The 20,349-nt window shown below is 49.2% G+C and overlaps 1 protein-coding gene across 1 annotated transcript in view; it reads right to left on the bottom strand.

Annotated features, from left to right (window-relative positions):
* Window positions 1-4,035: 4,035 nt before the first annotated feature.
* The window catches only part of ATG14 (autophagy related 14), a 29,872-nt gene continuing 13,558 nt past the window's right edge, over window positions 4,036-20,349 (bottom strand). The window contains exons 5-10 of the mRNA XM_074956469.1: window positions 18,820-19,057; window positions 16,812-17,041; window positions 16,210-16,327; window positions 15,102-15,192; window positions 14,912-14,997; window positions 4,036-7,218 (exon numbers count right to left, since the gene is read on the bottom strand). Coding sequence (XP_074812570.1) covers window positions 6,912-7,218; window positions 14,912-14,997; window positions 15,102-15,192; window positions 16,210-16,327; window positions 16,812-17,041; window positions 18,820-19,057 — 1,070 coding nt within the window. The 3' untranslated portion in view covers window positions 4,036-6,911. The remainder of the gene's footprint in view (window positions 7,219-14,911; window positions 14,998-15,101; window positions 15,193-16,209; window positions 16,328-16,811; window positions 17,042-18,819; window positions 19,058-20,349) is intronic.

Below are 20,349 nucleotides of genomic sequence, written 5' to 3'. Positions count from 1 at the left end.
CTTACCCATGTTGTCTGGTTGGTTTTTTTTTTTTTTTTTTTTTTTACTTTAATAAAATGTGCATTCTAGATCTGCCTTATCCGACGTTCTCTTCTTGTACAATTTTCCCTGAAATAAAGTGATGTAAAACTTCAGGCAATAATTCACACTGTGGTGTAGTTCAGAGGGAGAGAAAAAGTGGGTTCTTATTTCAAATTAGTGCAGTATTTGAAAATCAGTTTTAATGAATGAATTCCTCACCCCACCCTTCAGAAGAATCCTTAGCATGTGCTCTTTCACCGCTCCCTCCACTGGAATGAATGTGGAGACAGCCATACCCACTGCAAAACTTAGTTGGGTAGAATTATGCTCAAATGGTACTGGCTGGCTAATTCTAGAACATCAGGTTCCGGTCCCCCTCAAGCCTGGCTTGGTTCCTGCCAGAAGCCAGGGTAAACCAGCGGTTGTGCTCAAGATGCTGGGTTGATCACACTTTCTGCAGTGGGTGTTTAAATGCTGTTTGACTATGTCCAATGGCGTGGGAGCCGAATTAACTGGACTGCATGACTGCCCCAGCAGCTCTCGTGAGGCTGGGTACATAGCATGTGCCCTACTCTTGTCTGAACAGCAGTTCCATGTACCAATGCATCCTCCTGAGGCCTGACTGCTCACAGTTGTACTTCATAAAGTCTGTGACCTGTTACATTTTTAATCTGTGTAATTAATTGCCTTTTCATGGGGATTGTGCACACTTATCCAGAGGGTGTACTAGCCTGTGTGGATTACAATGAAGGCCTGAGAGAATAGTTTCCATAAGAATCCTGTTTTCGCATCACACACACTTTCAAAACAAATTCCCCTTGTGACATTGTCCAGTTCTGTGCCATGGAGGCAGCAAGGAAGAACTGCAGCTGTCCATCCGTGCTTCCCTCCTGCCAATGGGAGTGGAACGAACATGTGACACGAGCACTTTTCCAGGGAGAGTTTTGCCAGGCAGAGCGATGTAGCAGTCACTTTATTCTGAATGCAAGCCTCAGTCACAGCAAATGAAAACATTCAAAAGGACTAAAGAAAGGAGGGTCTAGTTTCTTTCTAAAAGATACATGCTCTACAAGTAAGGCCTCCGGCAAGGGGCAGGGCAGGGGAACAGCTAGTTGCCACAAAACAAAGCATATGTGTGGGTGCTTCTTTCATACGCCCACACAAGGCTGAGGATGTGACTGACCAGGATGGCTGTGAATCACTGGCTCCAATTCAACTGGATCAAAACACATCGTGTGGGAGAGGGGCCCCAATGCACCCTTACCAGACCTGCTGGTGTAGGGATATTCTACCCAGCCTCTGGCAGCAGACGGTAGCCGGCAGGAAAAGCAAGCAGCAGTCCAGTTTGGAATCACTGAAGGCCCTGCCTCCTGCAATGCAGCCTGGAACTGTTCTGCAGCAATGGTTTTTGTTGAGTGGAGGTATCTGCATCTCAACCACTCCCTTCATTTCCAACCTGAGCCTCAGGACTAGCAGCTGAAGGGGAGAGGAGAAATCGGGCTCCCCCTGGGGCCAGTCAAAAAGTATCACTGTGCTATTGACATTTGTTCCAGCTAGGAAAGGTGGCTGGCTTGGGTTTATGTCAGGGCATGTCTGCGCTGCAGTTAGACACCCACAGTGGCTCCAGGGCTGTTTAATGGTGGTTTGTGCCCAGGCTGCAGCCTGGGCTCTGGGACCCTTCCACTTCCCAGTGTCCTAGAGCCTGGGCCTACACTGCCATTAAACAGCCCCTTAGCGTGAGCCTGGGTCAGCTGGCATGGGCCAACTGCGGGTATGTAATTGCAGTGCAGACATATCCTAAAACACTTTCCTCTTACTCACATGGATGCAAAGGGAGGGTACTGGCCCCCTGCTGAAGGGGTTGAGCAATTTTCTCTCTCAAAAACAGCGTGGAGCAGCCCTTATGCGTATGTGTTTCTGTCTCGCACAGCTCTCGTCCTCGGACCATGCAGGACAATGTGTTTTAAAAAGTAAAATGATAATTTAACTAATCCATTACCACCAACCATTCCTCAGGGCAGCAGTGGGTCTCAACTCTTCAGGGCTGCTGCTCTCCTGGGGCCACCTCCCAGGAGCTGGGCCCAGCAAAGGCTATGGCAAGTTGAAGGAAATCTGAAAGAAGAGAAAGGGTCCCTGACACTTATATTCCAGCTAACAGCACCAAGTGGATCCTGTGGGGAGGAAGTGGAAGAGTGGGGTGGGGTCTTGTTAATCTGTGTTGTGATTTCACCTGGAGATGGGCCTGGCTCCTCCAGTCATGGTGGCACCAGCCCAACTAAACACTAGAGAGATAAGGTGGGCGTGGGGATATCTTTTATTGGACCAACTTCTGTTGGGTGACAGGGAGGAGCTTTCCAAGAGCTCTTCAGGTCTGGGAAAGGAAATAAATCCCAGCAGCTCAGCTAAATGCGAGATGGAACAGATTGTTTAGCATAAGTAGTGAGCACATATAGTAAAGGACCATTCAAAGTCCTTATGCTAAACAATCTGTTCTGTCTTGAATTTAGCTGTGATGCTGGGAGTTCCTTTCCCAGACCCTAAGAGGAGCTGTGTGGCTCCAGAGCTTCTCTCTCATCAGCAGAAGTTGGTCCAATAAATATCACCTCCCCCACCTCGTCTCTCTTGTAGCCCGGGACCACCACAGCTACACCTACATTGCAAACTAAACATTAGGCAGGTGCAAGTGCTGCTCTCCTTTCTATTCCTACTGGAAAGAGCAGCAAAACCTCCCTAGAAAGGATTGGGTGTGATTTGGCTTTGAGCTTTAGTTAAAGTAAGGAGACTCCCCCCCCCCCGCCCCACAAAGAGAAGATCAAATGCTGTCGCTTCACAGCAGCCAGGCCCAGCTCAGCGAGGCACAAATAGCAGCAGCTGCCAGAGGAAAATATTTTGTAACTAGATAGGGTTTAATGTGATCACCTTTGGGGCAATGGGTGGGACCCTGGTCACCCTGTTAGGACAAGGCAGGCATGAGCATGAGACCGTCTGAAACCTCCAAGCGAAACTTCCCTTGAGTCTTGGAGGAGAAAAAAAAAATGTACATACCGCAGGGGAAAGAAGACAACTGCGGCTGCCTGAGCGAGCAGGAGTCACGAGGGCCAGCTGCCATCCCACCAGCCTAACCTGTGCTTTAAGTAGCTGGGTAGTCTGAGCACAAGGGGGCAGAACTGAGCCCCAGCAATTTGCTAAATAAAGGGTAAATTCTAATTCAGGGTCTGAGATGTCTTTTCCCCTCCCCCCACTTTAGGCAGAGCCTGGTCTACACTCCAGGCCTCTCTTGGTAGAAGTATGTTGCTCAGAGGTGTGAAAAATTCACACCCCTGAGCGATGTGGTTCTACTGACCTCACCCCATCTGTAGATAGCTGTCAACAGGCAAGCTTCTCTCTACATCAGTCCCACCTCCTGGGGGGATGGATTAACTCCCATGCTGGGAGCGCAGCCTTACAGCAACACTGGCTGCAGCGTCCTACAGGAGGACAAGCCCTGAGACCATGCAGGTCCTGTTACACGTGAGGGATGGAGTCAAAGCCCCCAATGCAGGTGTATTCAAAACCAGGACTGGGCTTAGCTACATCCGTAACGAAGCCAGGCCTACCTGAGAAACTTCCCCGTATAGTAATGTCAACTAGGGAGGAGTTTTTTTCTTGGCAACATGTTTATATCAGAAAGAGCCCCAGTGTAGACAAAGTTAAACAGGCAAAGAAGAGCTTCTGGCAGTATAGTGCATGTTGCTCGTCAGTAGGCCGTACCCATAAATGCACTTTTTGGCCAATATAACTGTGCCTACACTAGGAGGGGTTTGCCAGTGCAGCTATACCAGCAAACCATTTCTAAGGTAGACTTGACTCAAGTGCATAAGGTACATTTAAATTCTATAAACACTGATGCTCTTTCCCCATATTTATGAACAAAACACACATGATCATTTTTTTTTCTTTAAAAATACACCTTTGGAAAATTACCGTTAAAGATTTATTGCAGTAATACAATAAAATTTAGATAAAACATTTGTGTTTCGTTACACCAGTTTGGAAGCTGCAGAGGAAGGCACAGCTTTTCAAAAATGACTAGTGATTTTTAGATGCCCAGTTTGAGACACCTGAAAGGGGCCTGTTTTTCAGCTGATGGGTTCTCAGCCCTGTCCCTGAAAATCTTGGGTTGGGCACTTAAGATCACTAGTTGCTTTCAAAAATCATGGCCTAAGTGGAAATTCCTGCATTCATGGTACCATAAATCATTTAATAAATTCTCCATTGGCTGCCTTCAAATAGAATATGTATAATTGAAGGAGATTTTCCCCCTCACAACCCCTGGGAAAAACAAACAAAATCTATAAACTAATCCAGTCAAGTGCACTCAAGGTTTGGACACAAACCATCCCACTCCCGTCACTACACACATGCAAACCACTTTTTTTCTTTTCTTTTTTTTTTTTTTTAAGAAAAAAATTCTGTATTCTGTTACAAAAGCATTTCTTGAAAAGATATTATGTCCCATCTCATTGCAACAATCTTTTGGTGCCTCTGCGCACCTTGAGTGAAATGACATGTTTGCAAAGAAATTATTTCAAAATATGGAAAACATGATGTTTATGATGGTCTATGGCTTAAAGATTTTTTGTGAAGTACCTAATTAATTTTAGTGTATAAAACTGAATGATGGTTCTTGCGTTTACATGAAAAAAGTTTTAATAAGTAGCACATAAAACAGTGGTAGAAATGTGTACGTAAAAGGATATTTACATGGTGGGGTCCAGTGCAAAATAAATGGAGAACCGAGTAGTATCAGAGGTGACACAAAGAGCCCAAAATACAGTACTTGTGAGCATGTGCTGGTTGCTCACACACACCAAGGGATCTGATCAGCTGCAACTAGTAAAGTGCCTTTACTTAACACAGTAATGGAATCCTAGCTTCCCCCGGCCTTGGACAGAATTCCAGTCTTATCCTCAGCAGGAGTCTCTAGGGACCTGGCAGTCTTAATTCAGACTATATTAGACCAGGATTCTTGACTATTCTCCTATTAACTCAACCGTTCCCTTTCCCAGAATGAACCCCAGTCTTGGGTTTCAACTAAAGCAGTTGTATGGATAGAGGGAAATCCCATCTAAAAGTTTATGTTCCAACATTACAAATTTAAGGGTCTTTGGTTTAAAAAAAAAAAAAAATCCCCCAAAGTCACAAAATAAGAAAAAATTAAAGGAAATCCATATCTCCGAAGGCTTCCTTGTCACATCCTCACCCCTGAGGCCACGTAGAAAGAGCTGCCATACAAAAGAGGGAAAAGGGAGAGAGAAGAGCTTGTGATTGGTGCGCTTCACTAAAAAAAGCCCGTCACTGTGTGTAAATCTGCCTGGACTCGGGGGCAGAGAAGTATTACACGTTGCCCTTCTTCCAGCGCTCCTTGCTGAAGTTACGTGAGCCAGCACTCAGGAAGTCATACACCTCATTCTTCTAGTTAGAAGAAAAATCACTACAGAGGGAAAGGAAGAGTGAGGTGAGCAAGCCCCAGAGCCAATATCTGACAAGTGCACACGCACCCAGAGATGACGAAGTAATCCCACATAAGCGTTAGCTCATTGCAATCTACCACCACCTGTTTGTACAGGAACAGACGTGTCACCATAAGAGAACAATAAGGTAGAATGGCTGAGATCTTCCATTTGAGGGGAGTGGGAGGGGGACATGTGTTTATGCCATTTACCCCATGATGAAGTAAAATCAGCTCAGCTGGATAAAATGTAAATCACGTGTTTCTGAAGCCTCACTGAGAAAAACATTTGTAAGCAAAGTAATACGCATCTGCAAGGCAGGAGGCTGCAGGGGGGCGCTTGCTAATGAAAGCGTCTGCCCACACCACATCTTCCTGTGGTTTTTCAGACAGGCTGACTGCGCCATAAGCATTTCTGCAGTGAAATGGACTTCTCAGTATTTAGTGAGCAAGAACCCCCCACCACTATAAACACAAAATAAAACAGCTTTTCAAATGCATGTAGTGTGGAGAACACACAACTTCATTAAACTCGCTTGAAGTGAAAACGGAGACCATGGAGATGTAATGTATGGATATTATTGCAGCAATGTCATCCTTCTGTATTGGCGAATGTGGGTCCAGTTAAGAGAACGTCCAGTGTTTCTTTGGTGCAGGGGGTGTTAATAGTAAAAACCCAGGGTGCTTTGAACAGGACAACATGAAACTTTTAGACGACCTGCTCATGAAAACAGCATGAAATGAACCAGTTTTCTACCCCAAAAGCGTAACCCACAACCCCATTTTTAAAAAAGCAATCAGCGTCGTAAGTCACCATCCATGCTGCTTTCTCTTAAAAATATGGCAACAAAGATGAAAAACCACATTAAAAATGTTCATATCCTGAATGAACAAACAATGATTTCAAAATGTACAGTTGTGCTGTAAGTTTTCTATGCATTATGTGACCCAGAGCTAAACACACACAAACAAAACTCTGTAGGGAGTTTAACCAAATGTGAATCGTGTGTGTTTGCACCACTGTCCAGTCTGAATTATTAGCAGCTTTCTCCCCATCCTTGCCCCTGATCCGAGTATTCCAAACTTCCTCCTCCTCCTTCAGGAAGTAAAAATCTGGACACTGCTGCAGGGCCCTTTTTCTTCACCATTCAACAATGCAGACAGAATTCAGAGACAGCAAGTGCCCTTATGGAGTAAGTCAGAAGCGTAGGTCTAGCTAATTTACAAAACGTCACCGTCACAGTCATCTTGAGTAAATAAAAAGGTTCTTCTGGTTTACAAAATTAAAGTCTGACCTCTTGCATTCCAGGCACTACTTAACTCAACATGTAAGGGTTACTACAGCATTGGCGGGGGAGGGATTCCTTCCGCAAGGCCTATGATCTTTCCCACGTGCTCATTAACGGTGTCCAGTGTATGCCTTGAACCAGGACGTCACAGAGGCTGCAGCAGAAGAGATCATTCCACCTGCACTGCTGCTGGCGATCGGCGGGGAGGCCTGCGTGCTTTGACTCTGTAACATCTCTACCGGCTGAGAGGGGATGTCGCAGAATCTAGGGCTTGGCAGATTCTCCCAGTCCGTCCCTAGGTCAGTCTCTTCATCGCTGACGTGCTCGTCTCCACTCTCATCTGTTTCACCAGCAGCACCGGGATCCACAAACTCCATGGAGTCTTCGAGATCAGCACTTATTTCAAATGGCCCAGACCTGTGAACACATTGACACAATCCCATCAGCCCCCACAGTGGAAAACAGCAGAGGAACTACACCTTGGGTACATTGGGAAGCAGATGAAGGCCAAGTAAGAGTGTAAATCAGCTATATTACATGGTTACCATGTCTCTATTAGTTGGCTGAGAGAAATACTCAGTGATGACAGCGTATGCTGAGGAAATGGTGAGTGATATTGAAGTTTTGGTCAACAGAGCAACGAAGAGGGAGGAATTTCTAACAGTGCTCTGCTTTGGACTTTGAAATATTAAAAAAGCCGCAGAGAAATTATTCACTGACAGCCATGATGGTGGAAGTCTCTGACTGCTACAGAACTGCTGGTTTTAATTTTTAAAGCTAGCTCAGTATAAAATTCAATATACTGGGATGTGTCCAATATGAAATTACCCACTGTAGATCTCCACCATGTACAAGTGTGACGATGTGACGCAGCAGGGAGGGGGGAGTGTTGACCGGGGAATGTGCCCTGGGGACGGGAGACCTGAGAGCCTGTCACCTGAGCCAGGAGGGGGAGGGGGAGGTAACACCTCTGCCCAGGAATGTGGAGGGAGGCTGCAGCAGGGAACCTGCTCGGTGGGTTTAGTTTCAGTTTGGGGCTGGGTGGAGGAACACAGGGAACCCCAGGGCTGGGGTCTAAGCTCCCTGCTCCCCCAGAAGGACTTCACTGAGGGGTCCTGGGTGTACCCACAAGCTCTGTTTTGGACTGTGTTCCTGTTGTCCAATAAACCTTCGGTGAGCCTGTCACCTGAGCCAGGAGGGGGAGGGGGAGGTAACACCTCTGCCCAGGAATGTGGAGGGAGGCTGCAGCAGGGAACCTGCTCGGTGGGTTTAGTTTCAGTTTGGGGCTGGGTGGAGGAACACAGGGAACCCCAGGGCTGGGGTCTAAGCTCCCTGCTCCCCCAGAAGGACTTCACTGAGGGGTCCTGGGTGTACCCACAAGCTCTGTTTTGGACTGTGTTCCTGTTGTCCAATAAACCTTCGGTTTTACTGGCTGGCTGAGAGTCTCAGTGAATCCCAGGAAGAGGGGTGCAGGGCCTGGACTCCCCCACACTCCGTGACAACTGGTGGCAGCGGTGGGATCTACTGCACCCCGTGAACGGCGCTTCCTGCAGTAAGTGACTGGGGAACAGTAAAACGAAGGGGGATTGACGGGGACCAGGCGTGCTGAAGATTCAGAGAGAGAGACGGTTTCAGGGGGCGGTTAACCCCTGGGAGTGTGTCACCAGAGAGAAGGACTTTTGCAGTAACAGGGTCCCCCGGGGGATTGCAGCGAGCGGTCCCAGGGGCGGAGGAGTCTGCAACTCGACCCTGGCAAAGAGGTGGTGACCTCAAGAAGGACTGGCACACTAGGGGCTTTTCCTGGAAACCGTGGACAGCTGCCCGGCCTGCGAGTGGCCAGCCGGGAGATGTACGCTAAACGCCTTAAGAGCGACCTGGTGGAGCTGTGCAGGCAGAGGGGGCTGCGCGTCGGGAGGTCCACCAAGGAACAGCTGATTGCCCAGCTGGAGGAGAGGGATCGCTTGGATGACCCGATCCCTGTCCCTGAGGGAAGCCGCCCGGCGGACGCAGCGTGGGCCCTGGGGCCTGACCAGGCTGGGAGGGGTCAGACTGCTGCCCAGGACACCCCGAGACCCTTCCTACCTATGCCTGGGGGAGGGGTTGTGGGAAGCCCAGCGAATACCGAGGGCCCCCTGACCCCAGCAGCCAGCAGGGGATCCTCCCAGCGGAGCTCCCCATCCCTGGAGCGGATGCGGCTGGAATGGGAGAGGGAGAGGAAAATGAGGGAGCTGGAGGATCATGAAAAACAACGTCAACATGAGGAGAAACAACGTCAACATGAGCAGGAGGAGAAGGAGAAACAACGTCAACATGAGCAGGAGGAGAAGGAGAGGGAGCGTCAGGAGAAGGAGAGGGAACGTCAACATGAGCAGCAGGAGAAGGAGAAACAAAGACAGCATGAACTGGAGCTGGCCAGGCTGAGGAGCAGTGGGGCCCCGGCTGCGGTGAGTGAGGGGGGACCCAAGACTGCAAGGAGCTTTGATAAGTGCTTCCTGGCCCAGCGGAAGGAGGGGGAGGACATAGATAGCTTCCTGACGGCCTTTGAGAATGCCTGCGAGCTGCACAGGGTTGACCCTGCAGACAGGCTCCAGTTCCTCACCCCCTTACTGGACCCCAAAGCCGTGGAGGTCTACAGCCGGATGACAGGGGCAGAGGCAGGGGACTATGAACTGTTCAAACAGGCTCTGCTCCGTGAGTTTGGGCTGACCCCCGAGATGTACCGGAGAAGGTTCCGGAGTCAGCATAAAACGCCTGAGGTCACCTACCTACAACTGGTCAACAGGATGCAGGGATATGCCCGCAAGTGGACAGCGGGGGCCCAAACTAAAGAGGACCTGCTTGACCTGTTTGTACTGGAGCACCTGTATGAACAGTGCCCTTCCGACCTGAGGCTGTGGCTGGTGGACAAAAAGCTCGCGAACCCCCAGCATGCAGGGCAGCTGGCCGACGAGTTTGTGAACAGTCGGTCAGGGGGTAGCCGGGAGGAGTCCCAAAAGAACAGGCCCCCCCCGATGCAGAGAGAGAGTCACCATGGGGCCTCCCAGCGGGGAAATAGGGAGAACCCCCTCCAAAGGGGAACGCCTGGTGTCGGGCCCCTCCGACCCGTTCGAGGGGACCAACGTGACCTGAGCTGCTATCACTGTGGCCAGAGAGGCCACGTACGGGCCCAGTGCCCCGGGCTCAGGGACAAACTGAGCAGACCCAACCTACCCAGGGTTAACTGGGTAGGGACTCAGCTGGACGAGGGGCAGGCGACCCAGGAAAGGGGGGCTACCAGTTTGCCACCTGCTCAGGAGGGAAGAGTACCCCCAGCCAGCCCCGCCAGAGGGCTGGAGGCTCTGGACTCAGGGTGCTCGGTTTACAGGGTGGGTGCGGGGCTGTCCCTCCGGAGAGAGTGCCTTGTTCCCCTGGAGGTGGATGGGAGGAAGGTCAATGGATACTGGGATACGGGCGCGGAGGTGACGCTGGCCCGGCCCGAGGTGGTGGCCCCAGATCGGGTGGTGCCCAACACCTACCTGACCCTGACGGGGGTGGGCGGGACCCCATTTAAGGTGCCCGTGGCAAGGGTACACCTGAAATGGGGGACCAAGGAGGGCCCCAAGGATGTGGGGGTACACCACCATTTGCCCACTGAAGTTTTGATGGGGGGAGACCTAGAGGACTGGCCAAGCGACCCCCAGACCGCCCTGGTTGTGACCCGTAGCCAGAGCCGGCGAGGGGCACTGCGACCTGACCCTGGGGAGGGTACCACACTGGAGGCGCGAGACCCTACTCGGGTGGGGAGGGAGCGCCGAGGGGCACGGCTCAGAGAGGCTGCGGCCTCAGACCTGGCCACAGAGGGGGAACCGGGCCCCATCCCTTCCCCAGCCGCTGAGTTCCAGGCCGAGTTGAGGAAAGATCCCTCCTTGCAGAAGCTCAGGGACCTGGCCGACCTCAGTGAGGGACGGACCATGAGGAGAGGCTGCCAGGAGAGGTTCCTGTGGGAGAAGGGGTTCCTGTACCGAGAATGGGCTCCCCCAGGGGAAGGGGAGTCCTGTGGGATCAGGAGGCAGCTGGTGGTCCCCCAGAAGTACCGCCGCAAGCTCCTGTCCCTGGCCCATGACATCCCCCTCGCAGGGCACCAGGGAATCCGGCGCACCCGGCAGAGGTTGCTACAGAACTTTTACTGGCCCGGGGTCTTTACCACCGTCCGGCAGTATTGCCGATCCTGTGACCCCTGTCAGAGGGTGGGGAAGGCCCGGGACAAGGGGAAAGCGGCGTTGAGACCTTTGCCCATCATAGAGGAGCCTTTCCAGAAGGTGGCCATGGACATCGTGGGGCCTCTCAGCAAGACGACCCGGTCGGGGAAGAAATACATTCTGGTGGTGGTAGATTTCGCCACCCGCTACCCCGAGGCAGTGCCCTTAGCTTCCATTGAAGCAGACACCGTGGCAGATGCGCTCCTGACCATTTTCAGCCGAGTGGGGTTCCCCAGGGAAGTCTTGACAGACCAAGGCTCCAACTTCATGTCGGCCCTGCTCCGGTGCTTGTGGGAGAAATGTGGGGTCCGGCATGACTGGGCCTCAGCGTATCACCCCCAGTCCAATGGGCTGGTGGAGAGGTTTAACGGGACGCTAAAGATGATGCTGAAAACCTTTATGAACCAGCACCCGCAGGATTGGGACAAGTACTTACCTCACCTGCTGTTCGCGTACAGGGAGGTGCCCCAGGAGTCTACCGGATTTTCGCCTTTCGAACTGTTATATGGAAGGAGGGTGAGGGGCCCCCTGGACCTGATGAGAGACGAGTGGGAGGGGAAGGCCACTCCCGATGGAGAGTCAGTGGTGGAGTATGTCCTGACCTTCCGAGAGAGACTGGCTGAACTCATGGGCCTGGCCAGGGAGAATCTGGCCAGAGCCCAGAGGAAGCAGAAGGTCTGGTATGACCGCACGGCGCGGGCCCGTGCCTACGCCACCGGGGATCAGGTGATGGTTCTCATCCCCGTGAGAAAGAACAAACTACAGGCCGCCTGGGAGGGCCCGTTCAAGGTCGTCAAGCAGCTCAATGAGGTAAACTATGTGGTGGAGCTGTCGAACCGGGCCCACCACCGCCGGGTGTACCATGTGAATATGATGAAGCCATATTATGCCAGGGGGAATGTGGTGTTAGCTGTGTGTGGTCAGTGGGAGGAGCAGGGAGATGACCCTTTAGTAGATCTATTCCCTGGGACCAGAGCTGGTTCCCCCCTGGAAACAATCCCCCTCTCGGATCAGCTCACCCCTGCCCAGCAAGCTGAGGTCAGGGGGGTGCTGCATCCGTACCGACAGCTGTTTTCCAACCAGCCTGGACGCACTAATCTGACTGTCCACCGGGTGCAGACAGGGTCGCACCCGCCGATAAGATGCTCCCCCTTCCGAGTCACAGGGAAAACTGCTCAGGACCTGGAAAGAGAGGTCCGGGACATGCTGGCTTTGGGGGTGATCCAGCCATCGGCCAGCCCTTGGGCCTCGCCGGTGGTGCTGGTCCCCAAAAAGGATGGGTCAGTCCGGTTCTGTGTGGACTATCGGAAGCTCAATGCCATCACTGTATCGGATGCCTACCCCATGCCCAGGCCGGACGAGCTCCTAGACAAGCTGGGAGGAGCTCGGTACCTTACCACCATGGACCTTACAAAGGGCTACTGGCAAGTGCCGCTGGATGCAGATGCCCGGCTGAAATCGGCCTTTATCACCCCTCTGGGGCTCTATGAGTTTCTGACCCTGCCTTTCGGCCTCAAGGGAGCGCCGGCCACCTTCCAGCGCCTGGTGGACCAGCTCCTGAGGGGGATGGAGAGTTTTGCCGTGGCGTATATTGACGACATCTGTGTCTTTAGCCAGACCTGGGAGGACCACGTGTCCCAGGTTAGACAAGTGCTGGACCGACTCCAGGGGGCTGGGCTGACTGTCAAAGCGGAGAAGTGCAAGGTGGGGATGGCTGAAGTATCTTACCTGGGCCATCGGGTGGGGAGCGGCCGCCTAAAGCCGGAACCGGCCAAGGTGGAGGTGATCAGAGACTGGCCCGCTCCCCACACCAAAAAGCAGGTCCAAGCCTTTATTGGGATGGCAGGATACTACCGAAGATTTGTGCCCCACTTTAGCGCCATAGCCACCCCCATCACTGAGCTATGCAAGAAGGGGAAGCCAGACAAGGTGGTCTGGACCGAGCAGTGCCAGGAGGCTTTCCGGGCGCTGAAGGAGGCTCTGGTCAGTGGCCCAGTTCTAGCAAACCCAGACTTTGACAAGCCCTTTGTGGTGTTCACCGACGCCTCCGACACGGGACTGGGGGCGGTGCTAATGCAGGAGGATGAAAAGGGGGAGAGACACCCCGTCGTGTACCTGAGCAAGAAGTTGCTACCCCGGGAGCAACACTACGCGGCCATCGAGAAGGAGTGCCTGGCCATGGTGTGGGCCCTCAAGAAACTAGAGCCCTATCTCTTCGGGCGACACTTCACCGTCTACACCGACCACTCTCCCCTGACCTGGCTGCACCAGATGAAAGGAGCCAACGCCAAGCTCCTGAGGTGGAGCCTGCTCCTGCAGGATTACGACATGGACGTGGTCCACGTGAAGGGAAGTGCCAACCTGATAGCGGATGCGCTGTCCCGGAGAGGGGGCCCCGAACTTCCCCAGGTCACTGGTCACAGTGACCCCGCTCAGTTCAGTCTCGAAGGGGGGAGAGATGTGACGATGTGACGCAGCAGGGAGGGGGGAGTGTTGACCGGGGAATGTGCCCTGGGGACGGGAGACCTGAGAGCCTGTCACCTGAGCCAGGAGGGGGAGGGGGAGGTAACACCTCTGCCCAGGAATGTGGAGGGAGGCTGCAGCAGGGAACCTGCTCGGTGGGTTTAGTTTCAGTTTGGGGCTGGGTGGAGGAACACAGGGAACCCCAGGGCTGGGGTCTAAGCTCCCTGCTCCCCCAGAAGGACTTCACTGAGGGGTCCTGGGTGTACCCACAAGCTCTGTTTTGGACTGTGTTCCTGTTGTCCAATAAACCTTCGGTGAGCCTGTCACCTGAGCCAGGAGGGGGAGGGGGAGGTAACACCTCTGCCCAGGAATGTGGAGGGAGGCTGCAGCAGGGAACCTGCTCGGTGGGTTTAGTTTCAGTTTGGGGCTGGGTGGAGGAACACAGGGAACCCCAGGGCTGGGGTCTAAGCTCCCTGCTCCCCCAGAAGGACTTCACTGAGGGGTCCTGGGTGTACCCACAAGCTCTGTTTTGGACTGTGTTCCTGTTGTCCAATAAACCTTCGGTTTTACTGGCTGGCTGAGAGTCTCAGTGAATCCCAGGAAGAGGGGTGCAGGGCCTGGACTCCCCCACACTCCGTGACAACAAGATCCAGGACAAACTCATAGGTGGAACTCAGGAGCCCGTACTTGTAAATGTATTTGCTCAGCCTGATTGTATTCTTCTGTGATGCCACGCAAGAAGCATGGGTTGATTTTCTGCCCCCATCTTGACCTGAGAAGACCAGGAATGGCCCTCTAACTCCTATGTCCTGCCTGGTGTGCACAGGGCATCGAACAGCACAGGTACCCTTAACCCTGGCATTTCCGAATTTTAAGTCTTCACAACCTTAATGTTCTTTTAAACATAAATTTCCTGGATTTTTAAAAACCCAAACTGAAAAAAAAAAATACAAATTCCATCATCATGTGGAAGCACGTTGACTCCCACATGGCTCATCAGCAAGGTCACACCTCTCGGTCTTTTTTTTTTTCGATAAGCTAAACAGATTGATCTCTTTATGTCTCTCATTGTAAGGCATTTTCTAAAGCCTTCAGATAATTTTTTCAGCTCTTTTCTGCGCTCTCTCCAATTCTACAACATCTTTTTTAAAAGATGGACAGAATTCTACGACATACAGGTCCCCAACCAGGGTCCCAAATGCTATCCTCCCCCATTTCCACACTGGAACCATCTTGATTGCCACAAAGGAACCCCTCTGGTTTGCTGGGTCAGCACCTTCCACAGCTGCAGTGAAGAAGCAGGATCAGCCCCTCATAGTGATACTAACCATGACGATAAGTTAAACCTTTAGAATTTAAAAATAAATTCTACATTATGGAGACAAGACACAAACGTTCCATCTATTTACCTGCCCAAGTTTTCAGTGTCTGGACTGACCAGGTACATCAGGTTCCTGAGTGTATGTAGTGGATGCAATAAATCTAGATTTACATGCTAGAAAAATGGAGAAAGAGGAAAAACAGTTGTTACTGGAGGATCCTTATAACTTCAGTTATTTTAAAATATGTTCAAAGAATCTAAATATGTATTCACCAGACCTGAGAAAAACAAAGATAAAGGATATTGGCATTCAGCTTCTTCACTGCCCGAGTAAACTTCCGCCTGCTGAGGTTCTCGCTACAGAACTCGCTGTTAAAAAAAGAACACACACATACACACACAGAAAAGCTGTTGATATTGTCTTGAGTCAGTAACTTGATCTTTATTTCAGAGCACTCTGTTGGCTTATCACCATATGCTTACAGATAAACACCCCCATGTTAAACATTTGTTTAAATCCATCATAGCACCAGTGTCTAGAGCATTTGTGAGAACACATATCCTCACCTTGCAAGCTCACTAATTTTTACCAGACAACACCCATTTGGGGCCAGATTCTGCCCACCTTATTCCCACGAATAATGCCATTAGCTTCAATAGAAGTAAGTTAGGAGCACAGAAAGGCCCATTAGGGCCAGAGAGTTTCTCTTAGCAGTCTAAACTTCTAGCTTTAAATACTGAAAAAGTCTCTGTAGCTTTTGGTTCAGACCTCTGCAGGACTGACAGAGCCATCCCCAACCTAGGTAGATAAACTGAGCTCCATACAGGCTGGTGGATATGGAGCCCATCTGCTCTGCACAGACATTAAAGACTCAATGGCACTTTTGAAAAAATTTGGAGTTTGCATAGTGCTTCCCACTGGTTTGGCTCCTCACCCCAGAGATGGCTGCACTGTAGTGGTGCAGTGCGTATATTAGAGCTCCACACTTCAGCCCTTTCTCAACATGACTAGTACTGAGTCACATGACTAAGTTGTCGAACTGGGCCATAGAACTGAAGCTCTGTGGGTTCCTTTAGGATGAGAGGTGCTCTATTAATCCTAGGTCATACTGCGTTCCTAAATTGAGGTCACTGAATGCTTGTAGTGAAAAACAACAAATCTGACCTATGCTGAAAACTCTGGGCTCTCAAAAACATATTAACTGGACTTCAAGCCCCTATTTGCCCTCCCAAAGACAAGTAAGTTGCACAAAAACGTAAAGCCATTACAAACCAGCCAGCCCAGGTAACAGCTTCTTGTAGGTTATACTCACAGAACAAGAGCGAACTAAAGTCAGCTCAAAATTGGTCAGCCATTCAGCTTCTTAAAAATGTGGAACCACTTGCCTGTTACACAACTTCTTGGGAAGATTTACATCAAGTATATGAGACAAAATGTTAACGAGTTGAGTTGCATAGCACAATGCAGCACTAATGGTATAGGCAGGATTATTATGCTCCATATCTAAAAGAAATAAAGAAATCATTCCATTATGGCTTTAATCATATCCAGGTTGATCTGTTAATGAAACAGACCCAAGACAGCATCATTTATCAGTATTCAGAACCTTGGGAATCCAATACTCAGTCACAACAAGGCTGCCAGAAGTTAATAGAAAACAGTAATTCTTGGAATATTTGTTATATTTGCTTTACAGCATGTAAACCATGTTAACAACAACTGACATTGTTTTTCTTCTACTACACTTCTGTATTATATATCTCACTAGCGTCTCCCCACCAGAAGAGAATTACAAAGATTTGATCCCTTGATGAGCAATCCTTCATCTCCTTAGGACTATGGTGAAATGGCTCATTTGCAGCTACAAAGCTACACAAAACCATCTGGGGAGGTCTCAGTCCTGAAGTGCCTTCTGCTGGCCACACAACTTACAGTTCTACAGACTGAGCCAGATCATGGAGAAAGTCAATAAAACTTTGCTTCTTACCTGGTCCTTGTGTAGTTTTTTTCTCTTCCACCCAGTTGTAATAAGCTGAATAGTCTCCATTATTAGGAAGACTTATCCAAGGCCCTGCAATGCTGATGCTGGTGTCCCCATTGTGGTCATCACACACCCATCTCCCAGAGAGATACGTCGTTCTCCTGGCTTCTGCAAGCTTGCTCACAGTGCTAGAGGTCATGGCATTGTCACTTTCAGAAGAAACATCTGCAGGGTCTCTGAAAAAACACATTGTTACCCAGGGTTTTTAGAGCTCTTTAATACAGGCAATGGGTTTGGCAGCCATTTAGTCACATATAAAGGACAGCAAAATTCCTGAAACAATAACCTGCAAAAATCTCTGCTCCCAGGATAACTTTTCTTTGCATCTTCTGATCTACGGTCCCAGTTTTTTGTTTATTTAAATCTTCCAGTATATGTTTTATTTGATGGGTCTATAAAGTTTCCTTTTACATAGTTTCAACTTTCCGTATTTTGTTCAACGTATCCACTATAACAAACGCAGTCAAACTCTTTGGGTGAATATGTGAACTTGTTGCGGCTAGCTTTGCAAAGGCTGTACGGGGGATTCCCCAGCCCAGCCCATGACTCTAGTTCAGCTTGTCACTTAAATACATGCCGGACCAACTACATGAGTCCTCTCACTGATTTCACTGGAACTATTCATGTCCTTTGGGCACATGCTTAAATACCTTGCTGAATTGGGGCCTACATGATGACTTCTTACTAAGGGGCAAAAGGTTCATAACTGGACAAGTACTGAAATATATAATAAGTTGTTTTGGAAACGAAAGAAGTTTAGAATGTAATGTTAGAAAACAGTGTTAAAATTAAGTGTACAATCCACTTAGTATGTCCCTGTGACGCATGGCTAGAAAGGGTTAAACATCCTGCAAAATAAATAACCCTCAAAAGACATGTGGGGAGATAATGTTCGTGTTTTTGTATATTTACATATGTATGAGTAGGATGGACAATGTAATCAACAGTCCCCGTCTATGCTGTATTCTGATAATTCAGAGGTCAAAAGAACATCCTATCATGTAAATGAATTGTAAACACGGGATATCTCAGTATTCATCTCTCTTTGAAATGTACTGCGAATGGTGGAGGAACAAGCAAATGGTCTTATGTTAATTCGTATAGCTAAGTACCGGTGATGGACCTAATTAACTTTTGTTCCCTGAGGAATTCCAACTTGTCAAAAAAGACTTGAAATTGTATAAAAGATCCTTGGGTCCCGATTCTGTCATCTCAGATCTGCTTAGACTTCATCGGGGGAAGTTTGAGTTGCAAGACTGAGGTCCCAGTTGTGCTGATACGCCCTGAATATGAGATTTGGACATTGGACTACGACCTATGAACTGAATTCTAAAGGAACTCTTTGCAACTACGAAGCTCACCATCTCTGCTATGAATCTGCACGTCAGTGAATTGAACTCATGTCTGTCTGTATATTGATCTTTTAACAAGACTCTCTCTCTTTTGTTTTTTAATAAATTTTAGTTTAGTTAATAAGAATTGGCAGTAGCGTGTATTTGGGTAAGATCTGAAACATTCATTAACCGGGGAGGTGACGTGTCCGATCCTTTGGGATTGGTAGAACCTTTTCTTTTATATGAGGAAATAAGATTTACAGAAATTTTCATCATATTTGACATGGGTACCTGGATGGAGGCCTGAGGCTGGATCACTTTAAGGGAACTGTGTTGTCTGGACTTCTGAGTAGCCAGTGAGGTAATGAAGCTGTTTTATGCTGGCTTGGTAAATCTAGGTATCGGAATATCCACTAGCTTTATGGGGATTGTCTACCCCATTCTTTGGGGTTCACCCTAATTGAGTGATGACAGCTGGCTCCCCCCTAGGACCCCGGTCACAGTCCCCAGTATGCCAGTTTGCTTGATTAGGACCACAAGATACAGACAAATACTTAGAAAGCAAATCTATCAACTCGTGTTCAGTTTTCTGTCCTAAAAAAAATTTCTGTATTCCATACCTCATGCCAGTCTTCACTTCCTCAATGGGAAAAATGACAGACGTTAGCTCCAGTATATGTGACCGTCGAAGATTTGCCAAGTGTTCGTGTTGGCTTCTCAAATCGTAATTTTTTTTCTCCACCAGGTCTCCGAGCTTGCGGTTATGTCTCTGGATCTTCTCTTTCTTCTCCTGATGCCTCTGAGCCCTGCGGTAAAGCTTCTGGTTCTCATCTTTAATTCTGAGAAGCCCCTCTGAGCCTATGAGAATAACAGCAGTTGTTATCCTTGGAAAATGAATGATGTAATGTAGCTCACATGGAGGGTGAGTCATAGAGTTTAAGGCCAGAAGGTGCCACCCAATCATCTTGTCTGACCTCCTGTAGATCACAGGCCACCAACACCACCCAGCACCAGTATACTAACCGAAATTACACCAAAATATTATAGCCCTCCCGAGACCGAACAATTATTTGTCACAGGCAGAGAATAGGAGGGACTGAGGTGCACCAATGTCTGCAGATCCTGCAAGGAACTGATTAAGTGAGATACACCCAGATAATCCCAGCAAGTGACCCATGCTCCATGCTGCAGAGGAAGGAGAAAAATTCCTAAAGTCACTGCCAATCTCAGCTGGGGGGAAAATTCCTTCCTGGGCCCACATATGATGATCAGTTAGACCTTGGGCATGTGAGCAAGAACCAGCCAGCCAAGCACATGAGAGTGTGTGTGCTTGGTGTTACCTTAGAGCACTGGTCTACACCATCCAATGTCCTAAAACCCCCCAGAATACACAGGGGCAAGGGGATCCTGTGACGGTGCCCCCCATAAGGCTTTATGGAAATATGCTTATGAATATATATGACATAACTGGAATATGTTCTATGCTACATATGCCATGTAACATATTTATGTAAAAGTTATGATCTACTGAATCTATTAATCCTATTTGTATGCACGTATCATTTTTGTATTCGAAGTTATGAACATTGGCCGTGTACTGCCTTGATTTCTAAATAACCTTAGTAGAGCATTTGGTCAGTTCCTGGAGAAAGGAATTCACAAAGTTAAGTGCCCAATCAAGAAGCACTTAAGGAACAATGTATCTTGAAATGCTCCATTCCACATAAGAAGTCTTCCTGGAGACATTCAAGATACCATGTGGGCAATGGCTTCTGTCTGTAAAAACCGTGAGTCATGCATGGACACATGACTTGCCCAGGTGACTCCAGAACTCTATCCTGGAGCTGGACTTCGCACAGAAGAGCAGAGGGGGTCTCCACCCACAAGAGAAAGTCTATTTAAGCACGGGGGAGACCCCTCCATTTTGTCTTCAGCTGGCTAAGGAGATAGCCTCTCCACCCCTAAGGATACCTGAAAGAAACTGGAACAAAGGACAGTAACTACAGGGGGTGTGAGTGCTTGCTGGACCCAGACTAGAAGGAGGCTAGTCTGTAAAAGAGAGCTTACTGGAACTGGTGAGGTTTTTATCTGTATTCAGTTTGATTAGACATAGACTTGCATGTTTTATTTTGCTTGGTAATTCACTTTGC

The sequence above is a fragment of the Natator depressus genome, chromosome 6 (genome assembly GCF_965152275.1).
Source record: "Natator depressus isolate rNatDep1 chromosome 6, rNatDep2.hap1, whole genome shotgun sequence".
Classification (NCBI taxonomy): Eukaryota; Metazoa; Chordata; order Testudines; family Cheloniidae; genus Natator; species Natator depressus.
Note: the sequence above shows the minus strand (reverse complement) of the source record. Positions and strands in the feature narration are given on the sequence as shown.